The 26428-nt window shown below is 38.4% G+C and overlaps 1 protein-coding gene across 1 annotated transcript in view; it reads right to left on the bottom strand.

The window, feature by feature from the left end:
• Window positions 1-26428, bottom strand: part of LOC127525920 (uncharacterized) — a 365431-nt gene that overhangs the window by 27367 nt on the left and 311636 nt on the right. Inside the window, exons 9-10 of the mRNA XM_051919237.1 lie at window positions 15105-15280; window positions 825-1046 (exon numbers count right to left, since the gene is read on the bottom strand). Of these exons, the coding sequence (XP_051775197.1) occupies window positions 825-1046; window positions 15105-15280 (398 nt within the window). The remainder of the gene's footprint in view (window positions 1-824; window positions 1047-15104; window positions 15281-26428) is intronic.

Raw genomic sequence — 26428 nt, 5'->3', positions numbered from 1 at the left:
TTTTTTGAATGCAAAACAAATCTCTCTATTATAATAAAAAAAACTTCATAGAAGAGAGACGAGGGAGACGAGACGTGATCTTCTCGGAAGACACTTAAAAGACCCGCGAGATGAAAGAGACTGCCCACGGAGCGTCTCGCGGGGACCTTAAACGTGAGACATGGTGCCAAGAGATTGCAATTTGACGTCCCGCGAGAGACACTGTAACGTCACGCGAGACAAGGCAGTGAGACAACATTTAAAACAAGTTCACGGACATCTAACCAAGCAGTTGTTGCAATGATTTTGGTAGTCAGACATCATGTGCTCCCAGCTGTTAAAACAACGATAAGCGACAAGCAGAACACACAGCTTGCTGCAGCAAGAAGCCAGCAGATGATCCGACTACAACTCCTTAGCGTGCGTTCAGAACCCCCCCCCCCCCACAACGTGAGTGGCAGAGACACGAAGTGGCAAAAGGACAAAAGGCAAAAGGAGTTGCTGTATAGGCTTTTAAATGATTGACGTGCAGCGCGACAAACATAACAGGCAGCTCGCCAGCAGCAACAGCAAGACAACATGATCCGACTGCATCTCCTTAGCGTGCGTTCAGCCGCCCCCCGAACAATGCGAGCAGCGTTATAAGTCCTGCGAGAAAGAGATTTAACCACGCCCGGGGACGGAAATAAAGGACAAGTATTGTTTTTATAAAAGTTTTAAAGTAAAATTGAAAATAATGCATATGTAACAATTCCTATTGTATATCCGGTAAACCAAACCCGGGGGTGGGCAAGAGAAGCGAGCAGGGGGCAGAGTTAAAATTAAAAATAATTTGCCTCATTTACCTTCGCTGCCATCTTTGATTTCCAGTTAAAGAGCATTTGTACATAGTCCGATCTGGCCGACTGACCCAGGTCCTTTAGGTGACGAAATTCTGCATCCAAAGCTTTCAGCTGATTTTCAATTGTCGGTTTCCCATGTAACCCATGTAGCGTGCAGATTGCTAAAATTTCTTCATCTCTGCTAGAAGCTTTGGCACTGTTCAGCTCTAATGATTCATCTTCTCTCTAAAAAATATTACATTGTCATGATCAAGAGAAAACTTACATTGTGTCATGATCAAGAATTTAGCACTGTTGTGTACATAGCTCTCCTTAATTAATGAGTAAAGCCCTCATCATACCACACAACAGTTTCACCAATTTTCATTTGCAGACTTCATTTAGATAGATAGATAGATAGATAGATAGATAGATAGATAGATAGATAGATAGATAGATAGATAGATAGATAGATAGATAGATAGATAGATAGATAGATAGATAGATAGATAGATAGATAGATAGATAGATAGAATTTTATTTGTCTCCGTGGGAAATTTGGCTTTTTATAGAAGCCATTTAAATAAACAAATACATAAATAGATAGATACATAATTATAAAAACATAGCATGACTGAAAAGGAAGAAGGCATAATGCAGACATTTTGCTCTTGGTGTAAAGTAGCCCAAGTATCATTTCTTGACAAACTTATGTTGAATAATTCATTGACTGAAAGTACTCAGTGTGTGATATTGGCTCTTAGTACTGTATAGTTCTGTTTACATTCTCTCTTTTGCTACTGCCTACAGCGGAGCGTGTCCCATACCTGAGCTAGTCCTATCATTTAGCTTATTGATTTAATGGGCCTCTCTTGAAGTGATGTTACCAGCCCAGCACAAAACAGCAAAGAAAATCACCCTGGCCATATCAGAGTTGTAGAAGATGTGAATTATGACAATACTTATATTAAAGGAAACAGTCTAAGAAGAAAGAGCCTGCTCTGCCCTTTCTTATATAGGTCATCTTCATTTACATAAAGAGAGTTAAGGTAGTTGCAGCATGTTTCAGTAATCACTGAACGTTTAGTTCAACATCCCCACTGACTCAGTCAGACCAGTCTGTGACTCATTCCATCAAAATTAAACTCATATAGGCAGGTTCATGTATGTGCAAGAGCTGACAATAAGTAGCTCCCACCAATAAACTACAATGCATGTAAAGCAGACCACACATAAAAAAGAAACAGGAGTGTTTAGAATTGCTCAAACAGAAGAGTTTCACTCATTTGGTATCTTGTGTTTGCTGAACAACATTAGAATTAGAAAAGGAAAATAAAACAGATGTCCTTAAAGTGACCAAATCCAGCAACTGTAATCATTAAGTTTTACATCCCCCCAATTAAAAGTCATGTAGAGTGTCATCGGCTTACAGAAGAAAAGCAGGGATTGAAATAAATACTTGAAATGTTTATTGGGGTGTCCAGGGGGGTAACCCCTTAAATTTAAACACAAGGAGCGATTTCAGAATTTGTGTGGAGAATGGGATAGTCTTGGTCAAAAACAACAATTACACTCCAAATTTAACTTCCACCAACACAGTTTTTTCCACTGTTTCCAAATGATTAACTTTGCTAACAAAATCTCCCCAGTTTTCCTCACGCCCCACCTACTTCTATTCCAGAAAAAATATTGGTCAGTCTTGAGGATAGACAGCATTTCTATAATGCACAAAAATAGTTTAAAGTCCCTTCCTTTCAATGATCCCAGAGTACAGTGGGAAAAGGATCTCTTACTCAACATTTCAGAAAAGGAGTAGAAGACAGTCATGCACAGAATTCACTCGAGCTCCATATGTGCAAAGCATACAATCATTCAACTTAAACCTTTAAACAAGCACATCTGTCTCATTAAAAATTGTCCAAAACGTTTCCAGGGCAAAATCCAAACTGCGAATGCTGGAATTGAGCTCCAGCCCCATTGGGCCATATGTTTTGGGCATGTACCAAATTAACATAATTCTCAAGTCAAAATCTTTAAATGTTGTTCACAATGGTGTCATAATCTCTCCTAATTCATTAACAGCTGTGTTTGGTGTAATCCAAGATGGGCTTAAAGTGGAGGAGGACTAACAAAGTGTAATTGTCTTTACTTCACTAATACCACGTAGACTTATCTTGCTTAACTGGAAGAATTCTAGCCCATCTCTTTTAAGTCAGTGGGTAACTCATATTATATAGTATTTGAAATTGGAAAAAAAAATTCTCACTTAGAGGATCTGTTCAAAAATGTTTTAAAATCTGGCAGGATCTAATTAATAATATTTTAGAATAAGCATTATACTGGGGAAAAGGATTCTCTCCATTTTTTTTACTCATGGGTGGGAGTTGAATTGAATTTAGTTTTGTCAAGTTTGACTTGCTTGTATGAAATGTTACATGCTTTTAAAAAATTCAATAAAATGTAAAAAAAGATTAATATTTTAGGCATTTTTAATGTGGTAACTTATTTTTTCTGAAGTTTACAGTAGGTCATAAAATTTTGAGTAGATAAAATAATCATCCAATCTTTCAAACAATTTGCTATTTCTACTTTATTAACTTTTAATAAATAATTGTTCTATTTTGCATGTAGAGATTTCCACTCATATTTAGCTAAGAAGCCAGACATGCCATGGAATAACTGTATAAGTAGGGTAATACAAAATAATCTACAGAATGCAAAATAAAATATCCTAAGAAAAATATGTATTTTTTTCATCCATACCATACTGTTTTTCCTGTCTGAATATAATTTTCTGTAACTTTAAGACAGTTAACATAGTTAATATAGTTAACAGCTTTTTTTTTTTTCTTCTTTATTTCGCTTTATACAATTTCTTGTATTAGGAATTTGTTAGTTTTCGTATACCCCTTGGGGTCAGAGTGCAGGGTCAGCCATTGTATAGCACCCCTGGAGCAATTACAGGTTAAAGGTCTTGTTCAAGGCCCCAGCAGAGTAGGATCTCTTTTGGCAGTGACGGGGATTCAAACCGGCACCGTTTGGATGCAGCAACAGGTCAGGCGTTGTCCTGCCAGTCACTCTGCCACACGCATGTCCTTCAACGAAAAAGCATGGAATACAGAACTTGCCAACATATCGTGCAAAGTCCTGTTTGTGATTATGTTTTGTGATGGTCTTTACATAAAAAACATTTATATGTTACTTGTATAAAAGCCAGATTGAATTTTATTTACCTTGATTTATTTACTTATCTTCCTACAGCGTAATGTCACAAGTAGACTGCAGAGCTTCCTGTGTTTGATCAACACGGGCATGCTCACAAAATTCATGTGTACTGAAGTGACTGTAGCTGCAGGTGGAAGGTAAAGGTGGAGGTGGAAGGTGGACCTTATAACCAAACTTGCAAGACTTTGATAATGTAGGGAGAATAACAGCAGTACTTAGAGGAACAGCACACTGCATGCAAACTCCATGCAGAAAATAAAGTGCTGGATTTTAAGTTACTAAGTTTACAGGGCGGAGTGGTAGCTCTGAGGCTAAGGATCTGTGCTGGTATCCCGAAGGTTGCCGGTTTGAATCCCCGTCACTGCCAAAAGAGATCCTACTCTGCTGGGGCCTTGAGCAAGACACTTAACCTGTAATTGCTCCAGGGGCGCTATACAATGGCTGACCCTGCGCTCTGACCCCAAGGGGTAAGAGAACAGAAGACCTCCCCATAAGAATTGTCCACTCACACATAAGAACAACGCAGCTTCACCAGGCGTAAAGGCAAAAGATGGCACCGTTTGGATGCAGCAACAGGTTGGGCATCATCCTGCCAGTGAATCTGCCACACGCATGTCCTTCAATGAAACTGCAGGACTTACAGAGGTTGCCAAGGTATCAAATAAAGTTCAGTTTGCAATTATGTTTCTTGATGGTCTCTTTATGAAAAACATTTATATGTTATTTGTATAAATGTCACATTGAATGTTGTTTACCTATATTTATTTACTTATCTTCCTACAGCGTAAAGTCACAAGTAGACTGCAGAGCTTCCTGTGTTTGATCGACACGGGCATGCTGACAAAGTACATGTGAAATGCCACTCCTTATTTAGGAAAAGATCAGTTACGAAAAGTGCAATGACAGCTTCGACCTGCACCAATAGACACTTCAGATCAGGTGTAAATTTATGGTACTTGTAAAAGTTCGCTTTTTTTTCAGTTTTATTCTCTCAGTCACATTTACGTTCTCCCTCCCCCCTTCCTGATCTGACTCTGTTAGTTTTCAAATAATATTGCAGTAGTGCGATGATGTTTTCTGATTGGTACTATTCAGGTCATACAATGATTTCTTTAAACTGACACATATATTTGTTTCTTTCTTTTTTTGCCAGTGCTGCTTGACGTCATGGACCAGAAGGCACGTGCTTATTCAGTGTGAACAGGAACACACAGGTGGCCAGTTGCTGTGTTCTACAACACGCTTGACCTGGCAGTGATGAACGCACATTAATTGTACAAGGCATGCACGAGGTCCACTGAGAAATGAAGAGTGTTCTTGGTTCACCTTGCTGAGGAACTTCGTCATCGCTTCTTACAAGAAAAGGCGATGAAAAAAGAAAAAAGAGGATGCAACATTGACAAGCTTCTGTTCCAAGTCTGCCGCTTCCCCTTTGGAAAGCAAACTCAGTGTCAGGTGCCCCTTCAATGTAATATGAACCACAGCATAGAGAGAGGTGTGTACATTGCAACAAGCACACATGTCGTAAATTTTGGAAAGATGGTTCTTGGGTGTGTGGGAACTGTAAACATTTGAATTTGATGATTGTATATACCACGGAACTGACCTCTCTGTATTATTCTTTCCTCTGTATATCCTGGAGTAATAAAGAAACAGCACCATGCACCAAAAAGTGGAAATTGGGAAGGAATTGAAAAAAAAAAAAAAAAAACACGGTCACTGACTACAACCGCATGAATGTATGCGAATGAACGTGACTGATAGAATAAAAGTGAAAAAAAAAACCGCTAACTTTAACAAGTACCATACATTTACACCGGTTGTTACAGATTCAAATCAAATGTATGTTTTTATTATCTCTCTATTATAAAAAAAAATCCTGGAAAGCAAAAGCAAGGCTACGATACCTGATCTTCTCGAAAGACATTTAAAAGACCCGCGAGACCAAAGAGACTTGCCACGGTGCATCTCGCAGGGACTATAAACATGAGACATTGTGCCAAGAGATTGACCCAGGACCGTCTCGCGATGACGTAGAACATGAGATTCTTGCAAGACACGCCCTACTTACAATCTATAAAATAAGACAACGGGGCAGCAAAACATTCAGTCTTGTGAAGGATTTGAGCACATACAGATCCAGGGTCTCAGCACATACTGTATAAAGCGTATAATGACAATACATTATAAATGAAACGTCGACGAATAAGCGAAGAAGAAAGCAGTGCGGAGAAAAGAAACTCAAAAGCATTGGAAAGAAAAAAGAAAAAATAATCTAGGTGCAAATTTAGAAAATAAGGCAAGTAATTATCAGCCCGTAACAAGTGGAATTGAAACAAAGCACGTCTAATCGGGCTCAGAATTAAAAGACAGAGTAAAAGACAAAGTAGAACTTCATAAAGACATTCACAAACGTTGGCGCTATACACATGCAGAGCAGATTATGAAAGCAGTGCATTTCGAAAGACTCAAAAAAAAAAAAACATATGCGCGATTCAAATGTGGAGAAAGTTAAAGAGTATGAAAGTAGGAAAATTAGACAATATAAAAAAAGAAAATAAAGATTGCAGTAGCACAAACAAATGGAAATTAATACTCTAAAAAGGGAAAATAATCACCACGGACCAGGGGCCTCATGTATAACGCCGTGCGTAGAACTCACACTATTAACATGGCATAAGCCCAAAAGCGGGAATGTGCGTTTGCACAGAAAAATCCAGATGCAAGAATCTGTGTGTACGCAAACTTTCACGTTCTTCCACTACATAAATCCCGATCAGCCTTCTGTCCCGCCCCAACTCCTCCCAGAATTATGCCTCTTTGAATATGCAAATCAATATAAATAGCCTTCTGTGAAAAGACAATGGGAAAAGCACGGGGGAAAATATAAGAATTTCAGCGAATACCAAGTGGAGGCAAAGGAAAAACGTACTATTTGTTGGTTTAAACAGTGGTATATAATCAACAAAAGAAAGTTGATCGAGTGACATACAGTAGTGTCAGAGAAACTCGAAAGACTCAAAAGTCGCACAGTGCCCGAAATAAAAAAGTTGTCACATATCAAAGTCGGCGTGAAAAGGCGACTCGTAGTGGACCATCTGAGTGTCATATGAAAGCTTATAAGGGTACAGAGAAAAAAAATAGGCACACAGTGGGAAAAAAGCACAAAATGTCAACTTTAATCTCGAAATTTCCACTTTAATCACGTAATTTATTTTGTCATTAAAGTAGAACATCATAAACTTCATCTTAAAATCATTTATTTTACTAGTTTCTCAAATCCCATCATAACTAAAGTAGCACGTTAAATACTTTGTTCTGTATTTGATCTTCTATATGCTCTATGTGTGTGAATCACTAAGTGCTTCCGTTCTTTCTCTTTCTCCGACAGGACACAGAATCCATTACATTCATGATATTACAGCTTTCTTAATAATTAAAATACTGAGATGTATACGTGATATCTTTTTCATGATAATAGGAATGAAAGCATGTTATTAAACTTGGGAACACGGTGGCGCAGTGATTGTTCATATCTCATGCAAGAGGCTTGCTGCGCCATGCGCGACCTTCGATGAAATAATTTATTACAGAAGTACTGTCTCTTTCAAACGTACTTACCTCCAATTCCTGTCCTTACTTTTCTTTCTCCAAATACCCAATCGCCACACAATCAGCTCTGTAATAGACGTTAAGCCATCTGTAAGCTTAGAACGCTGATTCTTCAAAACTTTTAAGGAACATTGAAATATCTTCGTAGTACATGTTTAATTATTCTATCCGTCTATCCTTCCAATGTCGCGTCAGCACCAGCAATAATACAGCGCAAGGCAGGAGCTATCCGTGAACTAGCTAGCGCTGCGGCACCGTGTCCTCACATGTTTAATTATTAACAATACTGATTATATAAAAGAAGTTAAAGTTTTATCTGTATACTATAAGCAACATATTTTGCTGCATTTCATCTTAAAAATGACATCGTCATCATACGCGCTTTATAAAGTGGCACAGGTTGTGCAATATTATAACTGTGGTGCAAGTTTACAGTGGGGTAATTGTACTTATAAGTACAAACAGTTCTACAAGGAGCACTTGATGGACTGATTGAGTGCGTTTATAGTTCTTGGGATGAAACTGTTTCTGAAACACGAGGTCCGTACAGGAAAGGTTTTGACGCGTTTTGCCGTGGCTGAGGTAGTGTGTGCTTGAAACTGTATACCGATAATTCACTTTCCGATCAGCTGCTGCTGTGATTCCCCACTCAGATACAGTGATATAAATACTCCGAGTGGTGCAGTGAGAGTAATATGGAAAAAGATGATCCGCTGTGGCCACCGTTAACGAGAGCAGCTGAAAGAAGAACAAGATGCAGTAAGAGTACAAGCAGTTATGGTATTTGGAATACTATGGCTATTCCCTGGACCATTATATTGCTACAGGTTAATTACAATCAGATGCATTACACTAATAAACAATATGCAGTTAATTTTAGTGTATTTATAAAGCCGCGTCAGGAATGTGGGTCTAAGAAATAAAGGATAACCACACAGGAACAATAGCACTGCTTTGACGCTGGGTGCCGCCAGTCTGCAAAACCGAGCGGAGAAATTGCGTACGCCAGGGTATGAGGTACCGTGGAAATGTGTGTAGCTTTACGCCAAGTTTAGGTTTTATATATCGCGATTTGAGCGTGGAAACGTTCGTACACAACATTTCTGTGTGTACGCACTGTTTATACATGAGGCCCCAGGAGTCATTGAAAAAAAAGAAGGATAAAGCGAGGTCAGAAATAAAAGACAGAATAGAAAACAAAGTAAAATGTCATAAAGAGGTTACAAAACAAAAGGGCCAAACATATGCAGAGCAGGTTAGAGATAATTCAGGATAGGTTTCTCTGTTTGGAATTTCAGCACAGACAAAGCGATCTACATGATCATCAGTTAATAATTTTTTTTGAAAAGTAACCAATAAATGCATGTGAGGTAAAACACATTTTTGAAATTCTCTGACTTAAACTTCAAAGCCTTACAATATTTACATACTTCTGACATATCACCTGTGTCCATATATTCATTCTCTATTTGCCTTTTAGTTATTTCTCCAAGTAATAATTTCTCTTTTTTTGTGCTAATGCGATGTTTACTTTTTTTTTTTGACACTTTCGTTTTTTTCTGCTTTCATATTCTGTATCTTGCTCTGCATGTGTTTCACGTCTACGTTTTTTTGGGGTCTTTTGAATTCCAGTTTTCATCATCTCTAACCTGACAAAATCATTAAACACATGTCTCACTGACCTCATTTAAAAGATTCCAAATATTGTTTTTACATAAGTTCTGAAATAAAAGTGAAACTAATGAAATAGCAACAATTCAAAGAAAAAAAAATCTTAAAAGTGTGTCCGGAAAACCAAAAATGGGGGTTGGCGAGCGAAGCGAGCAGGGGGCAAAGCCCCTTCATATAATAGTAATAAAAATAACACCTCACTACTCAAAATAGTAACTGGTGGATCTGGGAGTTGAACCAACGAGCTCTTGATTATGAGTCAGCAACTCTTACCACTGCACTACCCAACCAGTCATGTCAATGACTTACTCTAAGACAACGTCTTTTTCTTCGGTTATATTCTTGAATAAAATCAAACTTGTTTTGTTATACTTGTACCTTTTTATGAAAGTGTTTATTTAATATTTGGACTTTGGGTTCCTTTTTTATTCTCTCTCTGATATCAACCCTCACACATATTTTTGACCTTGCTTCATTTTCTGACTGTTTAATTACATTTACTCTCTGACAAGTCAGAAAATAATCATGGACCCTATTACATGTACTAGGCTAATTCAGAGTTCTCTATCAACTTAACTAGAATGTCTTCTGGATATGGAAGAAAAACTGGGAAAAAATAATAAAACACAAATACAGTAAAGAAATGAAAGCTCCACACACTATTGACTAGATGAAATTCAACCAGTATCCTGGAACTTTGAGGCAACACACTAATCACTATGTCACCATGCAGTCAAGGAAACTAATGTGGAGTTTTATACTTGATTCAATCAGCATAGAATATGGTTTGATCATAGTTGAACATCTGGACATTTTGGTATGTGTGATTAAGCCAACGCATTCAACTAATATTTCAGCATCACCAATCAGTAGGTTTTATCAATTCTTACATGTTTTTTCATCAACAATGAGAATATTTATTTAACATCAAAGAAGAAGACAGTCTTCACAATCTATTCACATTCTATTACTTTATAACCTACACTCAGTCGAACTCTATTAGGTATATATGCATGTTGATGTACAGTAAATAGCCTGTTCCTCCAAATAGCCATTGACTAATTTTAAATTGACTGCAAAAAGACTGGACTGGCCAAATGTTCCATTCCAGCTTTCAAAGAAAACTAGAGGTGTGGGAATTCTTATACATAGAACAGTCTCATTTATAGCATCAGATGTAGTATCTGACCCTGAAGGGAGATATGTGATTGTCATGGGCAATTTATTCAACTGAAAAGTGATTTGATCAATGTTTATGCATCCAATGTCGATGATAGGGAATTCAGGCAAAATGTATTTACATCCATTCCCAATGTGAACACTCATAAAATTATAATGGCTGGGGACTTTAATTGTGTTTTAAATCCACTCTTAGATAGGACTCCTGTGACAGGGGGGACGACATCTAACACTGCAAAGACAATTACACAGTTTTTAACTGACCACAACTTATCAGACCCCTGGAGGTTTTTTAACCCAAACTCAAGATCATGTTTGTTCTACTCACCAGTGCATCATAGCTACTCAAGAATTGATTATTTTTTTATAGATAATAATTTCCTGCCTACGATTAAATCGTGCAAATACGACACAATTGTTATCTCCGACCATGCCCCTCTAGTCTTGGAGCTAAATTCATTAAGCCCTTCACACTCACCTTGTAGATGACGTCTTAACCCTCTTCTATTGGCAGATGAGAACTGCACAGAATTTATATCCAAACAAATCAGCTTCTTCCTAGAGACAAACACGCCCACAGAGGTTTCTGCAGGAACACTCTGGGAAACTCTAAAGGCCTTCTTAAGAGGACAGATTATTTCGTATCTTTCCCACAGAAATAAATTAGAAACCAAGAAAGTGTCAGAGCTAAGAAGCGAAATTGCTAGAATAGATGAAGAATAAGCCAGGCGTCCAAGTGAAGCTCTTCACAGGAAAAGGCAGGCCCTGCATAAAGAACTTAACATCTTAACAACTAAAGAAACTGAACAACTTATTTATAAGTCAAGACATCATTACTATGAACACGGAGAGAAAGCTAATAAGCTTTTAGCTCAACAAATTCACAAACAAGAAGTTCGCAATGCAATACCAGTAATCACCAACACGAATGGAGAAGAAATCATTGACCATAAAAATATAATGCACGCATTTAGAGATTATTATAAATCCTTATATTCTACTGAGTTCAAACAAGACAACACACAATCTAATGCATTTCTGGATACATTACAGACACCACAAATATATGCTTTAAGTGCTGAGGAACTGGATAAACCTCTGGCGCTATCAGAATTACTAGATGCTATAAAGTCACTTCAGAGTGGGAAAGCAGCAGGCCCTGATGGCTACCCTGTCGAATTTTATAAGAAATTCTCCACTCAGCCAACTCCCCTCTTATTAGCAACAGTAGCTAGAAACAATCGAATTCTACCCCAAGCATTAATCACCATCTTTCCTAAACAAAAATGAGGACTTATTACAATGTGCATCATACAGACCAATTTCACTTCTGAATGATGATGTTAAGATACTCTCCAAAGTCCTAGCTAGAAGGATGGAGAAAGTACTGCCTTCATTAATATCACAAGATCAAACTGGATTTATTAAAGGCTGACAATTAGCTTCCAGTTTTTGACGCTTGTTTAATGTAATATATTCACCAGCAAATTCAAACACCCCAGAGATATTACTATCGTTGGATGTAGAAAAAGCATTTTATATGATTGAATGTTACTACCTTTTCACTACATTAGAGAAATTTGGGTTTGGCACTGATCAAACTACTGTATACCAATCCAGAAGCTTCAGTTTGTATTAACAACATTTGTTCAGAGTACTTTAAACTAGAACATGGTATCAGACAAGAATGCCCCTTGTCACCACTGCTATTTGCAATCGCCATTGAACCACTGGCAGTTCACTGTCGAAATGCTTATCAGATAAAGGGGATTATCAGAGAAGGACTTGAACAGAAATTTTCTCTATACGCAGATGATATGGTACTGTATATATCTGACCCACGAAATACTGTGCCTGCAGTCTTAACAGCACTTTCAGAATTTCAAAAGATCTCTGGTCTCAGAATTAATTTGAATAAAAGTGTGCTCTTTCCAGTGAATTCACAAGTGTTCAATATTGGATTGGACACCTTCCCTTTTATCACTGCAGATCAGTTTAAATACCTAGGGGTAAATATCACAAGTAAACATAAAGCTCTTTATCAACAAAATTTCTGTATGGAAAAAAATTAGGCAAGACTTGCATAGATGGTCAACCCTTCATCTCACTCTAGCTGGAAGAATTAATGTTGTTAAGATGAATATCCTTCCTAAGCTTCTATTTTTATTTCAAAACATTCCAATATACATCAATAAATCATTTTTTAAGCAATTAGATTCAACCATAACCTCATTTATTTGGAACTTAAAACATCCACATATTCAAAGAGCTACCCTACAAAGACCTAAGGCAGAGGGTGGCATGGCTCTACCCAACTTTTAGTTTTATTATTGGGCAGCAAACATACAAGCTATAAAAACCTGGACACAAATAGATGAACATACACAGGCTTGGTGTGCAATAGAAATAAAATCCTGCAGTACTTCTTTATATTCCCTGCTTTGTGCCCCTATTAATGCAAGTTATCGGCGATATACTAATAACCCAATTGTGCCTCACTCACTCAGAATATGGAACCAATGTAGAAAGCATTTTAAGATGGAGAACCTTTTATCTGTGGCACCTCTGCATGAGAACCACCTTCTTTCAACCCTTTGCAAACATATGCAGTTTTTAATATCTGGAAAACATTTGGGATTAAATTACTTAGAGATCTTTATATAGACAACATCTTTGCACCCTATTACATTCCAAATTTTACTTTCCAGCAACACATTTCTTTCACTGTCTTCAAATTAAAAACTTTGTTAAACAGAACCTGCCCGATTTTCCTCATCTCCCACCTTCCTCTATGCTGGAAAAATATTGCTCAGTTTCAAGGACTCAGATAGAATTTCTGCAATATATAAAATTATTTTACAGTTCCTCCCTTTCAAAGATCCAAGAGGACAATAGGAAAAGGATCTCTCACTCAACATATCAGAAAAGGAGTGGAAGGTAGCAATGCAGAGAATTTACTCGAGCTCCATATGCGCAAAGCATACAATTATTCAACTCAAAATTATATATCAAGCACATCTGTCTCACTTAAAACTGTCTAAAATGTTTCCACGGCAATATCCAACCTGTGAACGCTGCAATCAATTTCCAGCCACACTGGGTCACATGTTTTGGGCCTGCACCAAATTAACATCATTCTGGACAAAAAATTTTAAGTGCCTTTCTGACAGCCTTGGTGTCACAATCCCTTCTAATCCATTAACAGCTGTGTTTGGTGTTCTTCCAGATCGGCTTAAAGTGGAGAAGGACAAACAAACTGTGATTGCCTTTACTACACTATTGGCATACAGACTTACTGTATTTTGCTAAACTGGAAGAATCCTAACTCTCCTCTTTTAAGTCAGTGGGTAACTGATGTTTTATATTAATTGAAATTGGAAAAAATCTAATTCTCACTTAGATGATCTGTGCAGGACTTTTTCAAAACCTGGCAGGATCTAATCAAAATATTTTAGAGCTCTTAAAGCACTGACGAAGCAGATTCTCTTCCCATTTCTTTTTCTTCTCCATTTATCTTTATCCGCCTATTAAACTCATCAATTTATTTATTTTTACTAGCTTTAAGTTTTACTCCATTGGCCATGCTCTCTTTCTCAGGGGTGGGGGTTGATTTGTTTTCTATCCTAATTTTTGTAGAAATTGATCTATTTGTATGGAATGATTACAATAAAATCAATAAATTAAAAAAAAATGACTATCTCAATATATATAGCAACAAAGATTAATTGTTGTTTGACTAAATATTAGAATGGGTGAAATGAGTGATCTAAGTGATTTTGACGACGGCATGATTGATGGTACAAGCTGTGGTGGTAGTTATTGTAGTAGTAGTATTTTCACATTTACAAAATTATAGTACTTCTAGTACATCAGAACAACCATCAGAGGATTGTAATGCATTTTAATCAACAGAGAATCAAAGAATGACATTATAAACAAAACATTAGTTAGTGACAGTCCCTTTGGGTGAAAACACTTTGTTAGTGAGTGAGATCAGAAAGAAAGGTTAAGATTGTTGCTGACCATGTACATTCTTTAAAAGTCACAGTCCTCTATAATGAACCATGTCACAAAGCATGCATCATCTCAAGTTTATTCCATGAAAAGGACACTGATCTTATTTGCGCTATTTTATAAAGAATCATTTATTTATTATACAGGGAGATTCTAATGGGTGGGATCCCTGATTCATAATGTGTTACTCACGTAATAATGAAGTGATAGAAAGGAAACAAATACAGTACAGTGTAAACCTTGAAAGATGTGTAAATGATCCAATCACAACTGGTTTTGGAAATGGTCGCCTTCTTCTTGCAAACACAGATCGACACAGTGCTCCATATTGGCAAAGGTATCCGCAAGCATTGTAAAGGTGATAGCAGCAATTTACTGTCTGGGCAGACAGATGCCGACATTCTGCCGCCTGCCAAGAGTCTCAACAGAAGAGCGCCATGTCTCACTCATTTGTACACTTATCCAGGAATACGGTGATCTTTATTTTATTTGGATTGCTTCATTATTAAGACATTAATACATCATAACTCAGAACCCCACCAATTAGAAACACCCTACACTAAATACATAAATAGCACATAAATTAAAAACATGCGCTCCAACCTTTTTTTGAAGGCCATATATAGAAATAGCATAATAGTATTCTTCAAGAGCAAGTCCAAGCTGAAGGTGAAGTTTTGGATCCCTTGGTCTGAGTTTGATGGCTGATGCATAAGCAATGGTTACGTGCTGTAAGGCATCCAGAGGATGGCATCCTTCTTCATAATTTATCAATTCTCCTAAAACAATTTTAAAGACTGTACATTAAAAGGTGTTCTGTCATTTACAGAAGATGATCTTGAAACCAAGAAATAATTAAATATTATTATCCTTTTTTCAAATTTGAAACTTCTATAATTCTTATAGTAAGGGCTCTACTTTCTTTAGTCTAACTGATACATATTTTGTAAGTTCCTATGGATAAAAGCATCTGCTAAGCAAATAAATGTAAATATAAATGCAAATATAAATTTGTATGTCAGCAACACCTTCCATTATGTGCTTACAGAGAAAATACTTTTAACATTTATAAACTGGGGCCAATATACAGGATGTGCACAAGCAACCAAGGAATCAACATGAAACAACTGCAAAAGTTGTTAAATAACTAAATAAAAACTAAATAAATACATAGGCAACAATGAATTACATAATTCCTATCACATTAACAAAAACTTTACATCCTGCCAAAACAGAAACACAGATGGGAGATAACTGCTAACAAAAATGTTATGTATTGGGAAACAAATATATGCAGTAAGTATCACAATATGTTAGAAATGTTACTAAACCCTTTCTAATTTGCTTATCTTATCAGTGTCCTGCTATAGCAATAATCTGCTTAAATACTATTTTCTAGCACATGGTAAAGACGCAGGATACTGGAAGCCTAAGAATCTAAATAAGAAAAGATTTTATCATCATGTTAGAACGCGTAGTATAAACATATAGTATGGAAGGTCCATGAGGCAGTTTGCATCCAGTTTGCCAAGGTCTCTAGAAATGTCACTATGCCTGAATTGTCTTTTGACTTTAATAATATATTTAGGACCTGGTTTGCAAGATGGAACCCTCAGGCAGAAGTCACATGCAGTCAGCTGCACTTTCTGCCAAACACTAAAGTCAAGCACATTTCTATGTTCTTTTTAATGTTTGATCATTGGTCATCTTCAATAGCTTTGATATGGTTAAATGCAGAATACTTTCAATCCACTTATACTATCAGGAGTCTCACACTATCTTTAATGGTACTGTTCTGAAGGAGGTGCAACCAGCATCATAGACAATATGGGAGGCTGAGTTATTTGGCACTGAGGTTGAGAGCTTTCCTGTTGTCCATTTCTGGGGTTGCTCCTCACACTTTCTTACCAGGATATGTTTGAAGTGTTGATTATTTTGCTTCGTTTGTATCCAATAGTTCAACAGCCTTCTTTATTACCACCACATCTCTGCAGAGGTAGTGTGCACTTAATCTTTAGCAACTGCGACAGACGTTGCAAGTCAGGACTATTGTTTTAGCCATGTTGGCTCTTGTCAATGCCATATCGTTAGCAAATAAGACATCTATCATGAGGGACTTTTTTTACTTCTTATAGATTGGATTTCCTAAGTGTGGCTGAAACTTGGCTGAGTGTTAGTGAATCAAGCCCTTTTTCTAAACTTGTTCCTCCTGAATGATTTTTTTTCATTCACTTAGTACTACTGCTCAGGGTGGAGGGCTTATGCCTATATTTAAAAAAAATGTTTCACTACCAGCAAATAGTGACTAATGTTTACACTACGTTTGACCTTGAAATGTCTGAATTAGGTTGACCTAAAGGGAAGTTGTGTGTGTTGATAAATCTACCACCAAAAAAGTAAACAACGATTTTATTCCAGAGTTCTGTGATTTTTCCAGCAGGGATATGACAGGGTGATTTTAATATTCACATTTGCTGTCCTTCTCAGTCCTTGGTAAAAGACTTCTTAAATCTAATTGATTCTTTTAATTTTGTCTAATTTGCTATGGCACATACATATTAGCTTAGTCAGACATTGCATTTATTTCATTTATCTGCTTGCAGTAGTGAGGTATGTCATTTGTTTCTCTTGATCATATACCAGTTTTATTTGAAACCATTCTGCCAAGTAATTTTGCCAAACACTTGTTCTCCAATTTGATATTCTCACATGATTAGCTCAACTACTGCTGAACTTTTCTCTACAATTTATAACACCTTTCTTATATTATGGGTGGTTCCTCTTCTCACCTGAAAACCTGAGCCTAAATGATGAAACACATGACCTTGGACAGGCAAGTAGAAGAACAGAGCACAAGTGGAAATGGCGGCTTACAGAGCTCCCGAGTCCACGGTGTTTAGTGTTAATCTTTGTTCGTCTTTGTCAACTAGTATAAGAAAAGAAGATTTAAGTGATAGTAGTACACAGGCATACATTTACACGCAGCAAATCCTGCTCGATTTCTGAAGAAAATGCGCCGAAATATCCAGTGAGGTGACAGAGACGCTCCGCAGCCTTTGCTTACTTCAGCAGCCTGAGAAGCTGAGCTGGCGAAAATGCAAGCGCAGTGATCGGAAGCATAAACGAGGGAAACGTGGCGGTGTTAGCACAAGACTAAAAACTAACCCCACCAGACCTGCAATACCGTTCATTTTGCTTGCGAACATCAGATCGCTGGACAACAAGCTGGACTATATAAGTTGACTATATATAAGTCAACTGACTCCACTAAACCTCTTCTCGACTGCTTATCTGACATTAAGGACTGGCTGGCTGTAAACTTCCTTCACCTGAACTATTCAAAAACCGAGGTCATTGTTTTTAGTCCTGACCGCAAACAGACCCTACCCCTTGGCCTCGACTTTCTTCCCATTCCAGTAACTTCGTCTGTTTCCAATCTTGGAATCAAAATGGATATGGTCCTGAAAATGGATGCTCAAGTCAACAGCACAGTAAAATCCTGCTTTTTCCATCTCAGGCGAATTGCCAAACTCAAACCAATTCTGCCTTACCACCTTCTGGAATCAGTAATCCATGCATTCATTACGTCCCGGCTCGACTATTCTAATTCCTGCCTATATGGTATTAGTAAAGCCACTCTTTCTAGACTCCAATTGGTTCAAAATGCGGCTGCAAGGCTTTTAACTGGAAGCAGCAGAAGCCAACACATTACACCGATTTTAAAAACCCTACACTGGCTGCCGGTTAGCTTCAGAATTGATTTTAAGATACTCCTCTTAACCTATAAGGCACTAAATGGTCTAGCCCCTGCCTACTTGAGTATCTTGCTCCATCGTCACAATCCCCCTCGTGTTCTTAGATCCGCAGATCAGCTGCTCCTAACCGTTCCCAAGGCACGTTTTAAAGTTCGTGGTGAAAGGGCTTTTTCCGTCTGTGCACCTAGGCTCTGGAACTCCTTACCTTTAGTGGTTAGGCAAGCCGCTTCAGTCGCCACATTCAAATCACACCTAAAAACGCACTTCTTCACATTGGCTTTTAATTCTTAACCTGTCTTATTTCCACTTGCTTTTTGCTATTTCTCTGTTTTATTGGGTCCCCTGACCTGTTTTTAGTGTCTCTGTTTTAATTCTCTCTTAATGTTTGTTTTTAATATTTTGCTTTTAGTCTTGCTTGTTTTAACTGTACAGCGCTTCGGTCAGTTGTAATGCTGTGTTTTTAAGCGCTTAACAAATAAAAATGGTATGGTATGATATGGTATGGTATGGTATGGTATGGTATGGTATGGTATGGTATGGTATGGTATGGTATGGTATGGTATGGTATATAAAGCTGCAGCGGGCAAAGCTGTGAGAAATGAGAGACTGTTGCATCTTTATTTTCACTGAGACATGGCTCCAGGAAAACATTGCAGACTCGGCCATCCAGCTAGACAGACTGACCATCTTCCAAGCAGACAGAGACGCCTCTTTGTCTGGTAAGACCCGCAGGGGTTCTGTGTTTCTGTGAACAGAGAGTGGTGTATGAATGCTGCCTCACTGCTCCCCACAAATAGAGGTTTTATCGGTAAGGTGTCGGCCTTTCTACCTGCCGAGGGAATACAGTTGCGTGCTGGTGGTTGCCATCTACCTCCCGCCTAGCACAAATTCTAACCAGGCACTAGCGGAACTCTATGAGATCATCAGCAAACTGCAAACGACGCACCCCGAGGCATTTTTCATTATTTCTGGAGACTTCAATCATGCCAACTACAAGTCAGTTCTCCCAAAATTCTTCTAGAATGTGAACTTTGCTACTAGAGGGGGAAGCTGTCTGAACAATGTTTACACAAGTGCTCCTGACGCCTACAAGGCCCTACCCCACCCCCACCTCAGCTATTCAGACCATATCAGCGTTTTTATGGTTCCTGCATACAAGTCCCTGCTGAAGTGCACTAAACCAGCCTGCAAGAACATCAGAGTGTGGCAGGTTGGTGCTGTTTCAGCTCTCCAAGATTACTTCTAATTGACAGACTGGGACATTTTCAGGGAGGTTGCTATGGATGATGACTCCATCAATCTGGAGAAGTACACAGACTCTGTGACTGGCTACATCTCCAAATGCATAGAGGATGTTACTGTTACCAAAGATTTTATCACAAGAGCCAACCAAAAGCCCTGGATGACGAGAGAAGTGCATAAGCTGCTCAAGATCAGAAATGCAGCCTTCAGATCTGGAGACAAGGCCGCCATCAGGGTGACCAGAGCCAACCTGTCTGGCGCTATAAGGAGAGCTAAATGGGCATATGCGCAGAAGATTAACAAACAATTCAGCAGCACCAGAGACACACGTCGTATGTGGCAGGGTGTTCAGACAATTACAAACTACAAGCCCAACCCACACAGCAACGATGGTGATGCCTCCCTTCCGGATGAGCTGAACAACTTCTTTGCACGGTTTGAGACGCAGAACAAAGAGCCTGCGAGAAAAGCAACACCTCCCTCCACTGACCAGGTACTGTGTCTCTCCATAACTGACGTGAAGAGGACTCTGTCCAGAGTCAATCCACGCAAGGCTGCAAGACCTGACAACATACCTGGTCATGTGCTCAAAGAATGTGCCAGTCAACTGGCTGGTGTCCTCACAGACATCTTCAACACATCTCTGAGCCAGTCGTCAGTCCCAGCATGCTTGAAGTCGACCACCATCATACCAGTGCCGAAGAAGTCATCAGTGACATGCCTGAATGACTACCGACCAGTTGCACTCACGCCAATCATAATTAAGTGCTTCGAAAGGTTAGTCATGTCACACATACAGACTAATCTCCCTGCCTCCCTTGACCCTGTTCAGTTTGCATACCGCTCAAACAGGTCAACTGAGGATGCCATATGCTCTGCCCTTCACCTCTCCCTGGCACACCTGGATAAAAAAGACACATATGTCAGGATGCTATTCATAGACTTTAGCTCTGCCTTCAACACAATCATCCCTCAAAAGCTGGTTGTAAAACTGAGCAGGTTGGGCCTAACAACCACCCTCTGCAATTGGATCCTGGACTTCTTGACAGAGAGGCCCCAGTCAGTTCAGATGGGCTGCAACACTTCCAGCAACATCACACTGAGCATTGGAGCGCTGCAGGACTGCGTGCTTAGTCCACAGCTGTTCACCCTGCTGACTCACAACTGCACAGCCATGCACAACACCAACCACATCATCAAGTTTGCGGATGATACAACGGTGCTGGGACTGATAAGCAGAGATGATGAAACAGCATACAGAAATGAGGTGGAACGGCTGTCTGCATGGTGTGAAGACAACAATCTATCTCTCAATGTTGACAAGACAAAAGAGATAATTGTGGACTTCAGAAAATCACATCCTGCCCACATCCCACTCAGCATCAACAGTTTAGATGTGGAGACTGTTAGGAGCACCAAATTCCTCGTTGTGCACATAACTGAGGAACTTACGTGGACACATAATACCTCATCATTAATCAAGAAAGCCCAGCAGAGACTACACTTCCTGAGGTGGCTGAAGCGAGCAAGTCTTCCCCCTTCCATCCTCACCATGTTCTACAGAGGCATAATTGAGAGTGTTCTGACCAGCTGCATCACTGTCTGGTATGGCAACTGCAACATATCCGACCGCAAGTGCCTGCAAAGGATAGTGAAGATAGCAGAGAACATTATTGGGGTGCCTCTCCCTTCACTACAGGACATATTTTACAAAACGCATTGTCCGCAAGGCCTGCAGCATTGTGCAGGACCCCTTACATCCCTCACATGGACTTTTCACACTTCTGCCATCCAAGACAAGATACTGCAGCATCAAAACCAGATCTGCCAGGCTGTAGGAGAGTTTATAGCCCCAAGCTGTTAGACTCCTTAACACCATGCTGTCCCCTGGGATCTTCCACACTGCCTCAACCATATCTAAAAAACAGAACTTTTATACATGCAAGCCACTTTCCTGCAAAGACTAGTGTGCATGTAGAAAAAGAACTGAAAATCTCATATTGACCTTTAAGTATTTTGACACTCTTGATATCCTTCTGCTGTGAAACATTCTGACCTGTCATTGTTTACACATGTCTTAAACAACTATTATCATACACTGATAATTTCTGTATTATCTATATCTATTATTTATTATTTATTTATTATATTACATATCTATTGAATATATTTATGTATCTAGATTGCAAATACCATACATTGCATCAATGTTCATATTGCTAACTACACGTCAATATTGCTACTACTTCCTTGTCTTGTCTTTGCACAATGTCTTGTCTTGTTTGTGTTTTCATTTTAAATTTAAATTTTAATTCTATTTTTAATTTATTATTTGCACATCATGTTGTTACACTGTGGACCCTGAGCTTCGCAATTTTGTCTATCTGTATACTTGTATAAGGTTGAGATGACAATAAAGTTCACTTTGACTTTGACTTTGAAAAAGGATAACCTTCAGGTGTCATAGACCTCAAGTCATATTTAATGCTATAAATATGGTAATAAGTCCCTCGCCTTGCTTTGATGAAATGAGATTTGTTTGTTAAAAAGATTGATGATATTAAGGACACATTTTATCCACCTCTTGTGACCAACCGTGTCCTTCCACCTGCTCTACTGTTCCAATCAGTTTGAGCTAGTTACCCTGTTTACTATGACCTGTATAACTGGTCACATAAAACTCACAAATGTTACTCTTTCATGTCTTTTTAAGAGGGTTTTAACATTGTTGGTCCTGGCATTTTATTTTTTGTCAAAATAGTATTATTTCTTCAGGGCATGTTCCAGCTGTCTTTAAAAATGTAGTACTGCAGCTGTTGATTACAAAGCCAAATTTAGACCAATTTCTATATTACCTTTCCATTATAAATTATTGGAGAAAGTTGTCCTTTTTCAAAAGCAGGCTTTATGGAATGGTGGTGATGAGATATTTCAATATGGCATTAAATTCCTTCAGAGCACTGAATCCACACTACTAGAAGTGTACAATGATCTACTACAAATGGAAGATTCTGGAAATTCAGCCATTCTTGTGTTTCTAAATCTCAGTGCAGCATTTGAAACAGTTGAACATAGTGTCCTTATTTTTCACTTTGAGCAGTGTGCTGGTTTTGACTGGTTTCGGTGAAATATTATAGACAGAACCTTTTCAGTTAATTATAGTGATCTTTCATCATCTATAGTCTCTCTCACTTGTGGGGTCCATCAGGTTAAATTCTATTTTCTTTATACATGCTCCCTCTTCAGGGCTATCCGTAACAAATACAAGATTGCATTTCATTCCTATGCAGACGATAACACAAATGTATATTCCACTAAAATATAGTAGTAGTAATTCTATAAAACATGCATTAAACTGTATTCAGGACATCAAGAATTGGATGTCCTTAACTTTTCCTAAACTTAATGAGGAGAACACTGACATCCTATTATTTGGTCCTCTTAACTCTTATAAGGGCCTTGGCCCTCTGGCTTTATATAAATCCTCACATAAAGAATCTAGGTGTGATTTTTAACAATATTTTTAACTTTGATAAGCAAATAAATGTGGTTGTTAAAGCTAGCATTCACGAGTTAAGGATCTTGACTAAAGTGAAGCTGTTTTGATTTTTAAAAAATTTCAGACAGTAATACATGCTTTCATATCATCTTGACTTGACTACTGAAATTCTCCCTACAAAGGAGTTAGTCAGGCATCTCTCCCCCATTTTCAGATGGTCCAAAATGCTGCTGCCTATTAACAGGCAAATGCAAGTATCATCATATATCACCAATAGTATCATCTCTCACTGGCTTTCAATTAAGTTTAGAATTAAGTGTAAGATTCTTTTATTTACTTTCTATTCCTTACCTGGGCTAGTGCTACCATATTTCACAGGTTTTTGACACTTTCATATACCATCTAGATTACTTAGATCATCAGCATCAACAGTGGAAAATTTTAAATTTCACCTTAAAAGCTATTTTCATTCCCCTTCCTTTACTTCAATATGAGATGTGTCTTATTATTAATATTGTGTTGTATTATATTGTTCTAAATGTATACTATTGTGGTTCCTACATCATCAACAACAATTTATTTTTTGTATAGCCCAAAATTATACAAGGAGTGCTGCAATGGACTTTAACAGGCCCTGTTTTAGACAGCCCTCCAGTCTTGACTCTAAGAAGACAGGATAAAACTCCAAAAAAACCTTGCAGGGAAGAAAATGGAAGAAATCTCGGTAAAGGCAATTCAATGAGAGACATGTGTGCAATAGGTGTCAAAAAATGAGGTAAGTACAATACAATACTAAAAACAGATACCCTTCACATATCTAGATGGCCAGTCTATCATTGCCATATCAGAAATACAATACAATAGTACAACAGTAATAGTACAAGTACAAAGCAAAATGCAAGAGAAGATGATATCACATGAAAGGATTCAGATTTGTTCAGAGTCCTGAAGACCTTGGCTAACAAATGCCTCCACCATACTGGCCATTCCACAGCTGAGTCAGTGCTGGGAAAGCCAATCTGATGAAAGGACCCTTCTACCCAATGATTCCAGTGCTCCTTTATCAAAGATGACTTTTCCATAAGCAGGCAAACAACTTGGTAGTAGGGCAGTGGCATCAAGTGCCACATTTGAGTACCAAAAAGAGAAACAGAATAAGTGAGGGTTAGTAACAGATTATAAATATCACATTACTTATGTTTTAGTGCTAATGACCTACAGCATAGAGGTAGCATGCACAGTTAATGCGAAGAAACATACGACACAGTTATGCGGAGAAATTAGTTCACACATTTGTTTTCAGTCAACTAGATTACTGTAACGCACTCCTCTCAGGACTACCCAAAAAAGACATAAATCGTTTGCAACTAGTGCAGAATTCAGCTGCTAGAATCCTTACCAGGAAAAGAAAATCCGAGCACATCTCTCCAGTTTTGATGTCACTACACTGGTTACCTGTGTCATTCAGGATTGACTTTAAAATTCTGCTTATGGTTTATAAAGCCTTAAATAATCTCGCCCCATCTTATATATCGGAATGTCTGACATCTTATATTCCAACTCGCAACCTCAGATCCTCAACTGAGTGTCTCCTTAGAATTCCAAGAGCAAAACTTAAAAGAAGTGGTGAGGCGGCCTTCTGCTGTTATGCACCTAAAATCTGGAATAGCCTGCCAGCAGGAATTCGCCAGGCTAATACAGTGGAGCACTTTAAAAAAATACTGAAAACACATTACTTTAACATGGCCTTCTCATAACTTCACTGTAATTTAAATCCTGATACTCTGTATATCCAATTCATTATAATAACTATTCATGGTGGCTCTAAAATCTGTATTTACCCCTACTCTCTCTTCTGTTTCCTTTTCCGGTGTCCTTTTGGTGGTGGCTTGTGCCACCACCATCTACCCAAAGCACCATGATGTTCCAACAATGATGGATGGATTAAAAGCCAGAAGTCTGCATGACCATCAGCATCAAGTGACTCCATGAGAACCCTAACTACAAAGAGGACTATTTCATTTATGTTAGGTAGAATGCCCAGAGGGGACTGGGCGGTCTCGTGGCCTGGAACCCCTACAGATTTTATTTTTTTCTCCAGCTTTCTGGAGTTTTTTTTTTTGTTTTCTGTTCACCCTGGCCATCGGACCTTACTCCTTTTCTATGTTAACTAATGTTGTCTTATTTTACTTTCTTATTTTTGTCTTTTATTTTTCTTTTCTTCATTATGTAAAGCACTTTGAGCTACTTTTTGTATGAAAATGTGCTATATAAATAAATGTTGTTGCTGCTGTTGTTGTTAATCACAGAGGTGGGTAGTAACGAGTTACATTTACTCCGTTACATTTACTTAAGTAACTTTTTAAAAAAATTGTACTTCTAAGAGTAGTTTTACTGCACCATACTTTTTACTTTTACTTGAGTACATTTTTGAAGAAGAAACTCTACTCTTACTCCGCTACATTGGGCAACACTCGAATAGTTACTTTTTTTCCATTAGATATGCTACATTTTTCCCAGAGAGAAGCCACCAGTGGATCTATTGCACGACTGTTTCACCATTCAGACGTAGCAAGATTAATCACAAAACTCTGTTTCACCAATCAGACGTAGCAACAATAATCACATGGCTCCGTTTCACAAATCAGACATAGCCATGCAGTCACATGACAACACACAAACTGTGGTGGAATAGTGGCACAAACTCCTCACAGACAGCGGACCGGGAAAGAAAGAATACAAGTGGAACCTCGGTATGTGAGCATAATTCATTATGGAAACGTGCTCGCAATCCAAAGCACTCATATATCAAAGCGAATTTCCCCATAAGAAATAATGGAAACTCAGATGATTCTTTCCACAACCCAAAACTATTCATATAAAAATTATTAATATAAAATATAAAGTAAAAATACATAAAACAAATTAACCTGCACTTTACCTTTGAAAAGAATCATGGCTGGTGTGAGTGAGTTTCTAATCTCTTGTGGGATTTCACCCAATGGGACAACACGCAGAAGAGCGCAGGGCACAGTATTACTTGGGCACTAACCTGGGCATGACCCTGCCTGACTGCTGTGTCTGTGTATAGGAGAGTGGCAGATCCCGCTACAATAAATAACTGTGCTGTTCCTGTTTCAAGCTGAATTAAGATGGTGTCGCTAAAACGCTTTTTGTTTTGTGTGCAAGACGGGGACTCCCACGTCACAGCACACACACGTGGTCACAATGCTGTAGTAAACAGTATACGCTTGCACGGATGTTGACTATATGAGTGAGGGACGCCGACTGATGATTGCCCACAATCCCGCAGTGAGAGAGAGAAGAACCATCAGCTCAGTTGTGATCACGTGACGCTCAGCAGACAAAGCGTATACAGACTACTCATATCGCAAGACCTCGCTCGTTTATCAAGTCAAAATTTATTAAAA

The sequence above is a fragment of the Erpetoichthys calabaricus genome, chromosome 15 (assembly GCF_900747795.2).
Source record: "Erpetoichthys calabaricus chromosome 15, fErpCal1.3, whole genome shotgun sequence".
Lineage (NCBI taxonomy): Eukaryota > Metazoa > Chordata > Cladistia > Polypteriformes > Polypteridae > Erpetoichthys > Erpetoichthys calabaricus.
The sequence above is the reverse complement of the archived record's forward strand: the minus strand, read 5'-3'. Positions and strand labels throughout refer to the sequence as shown.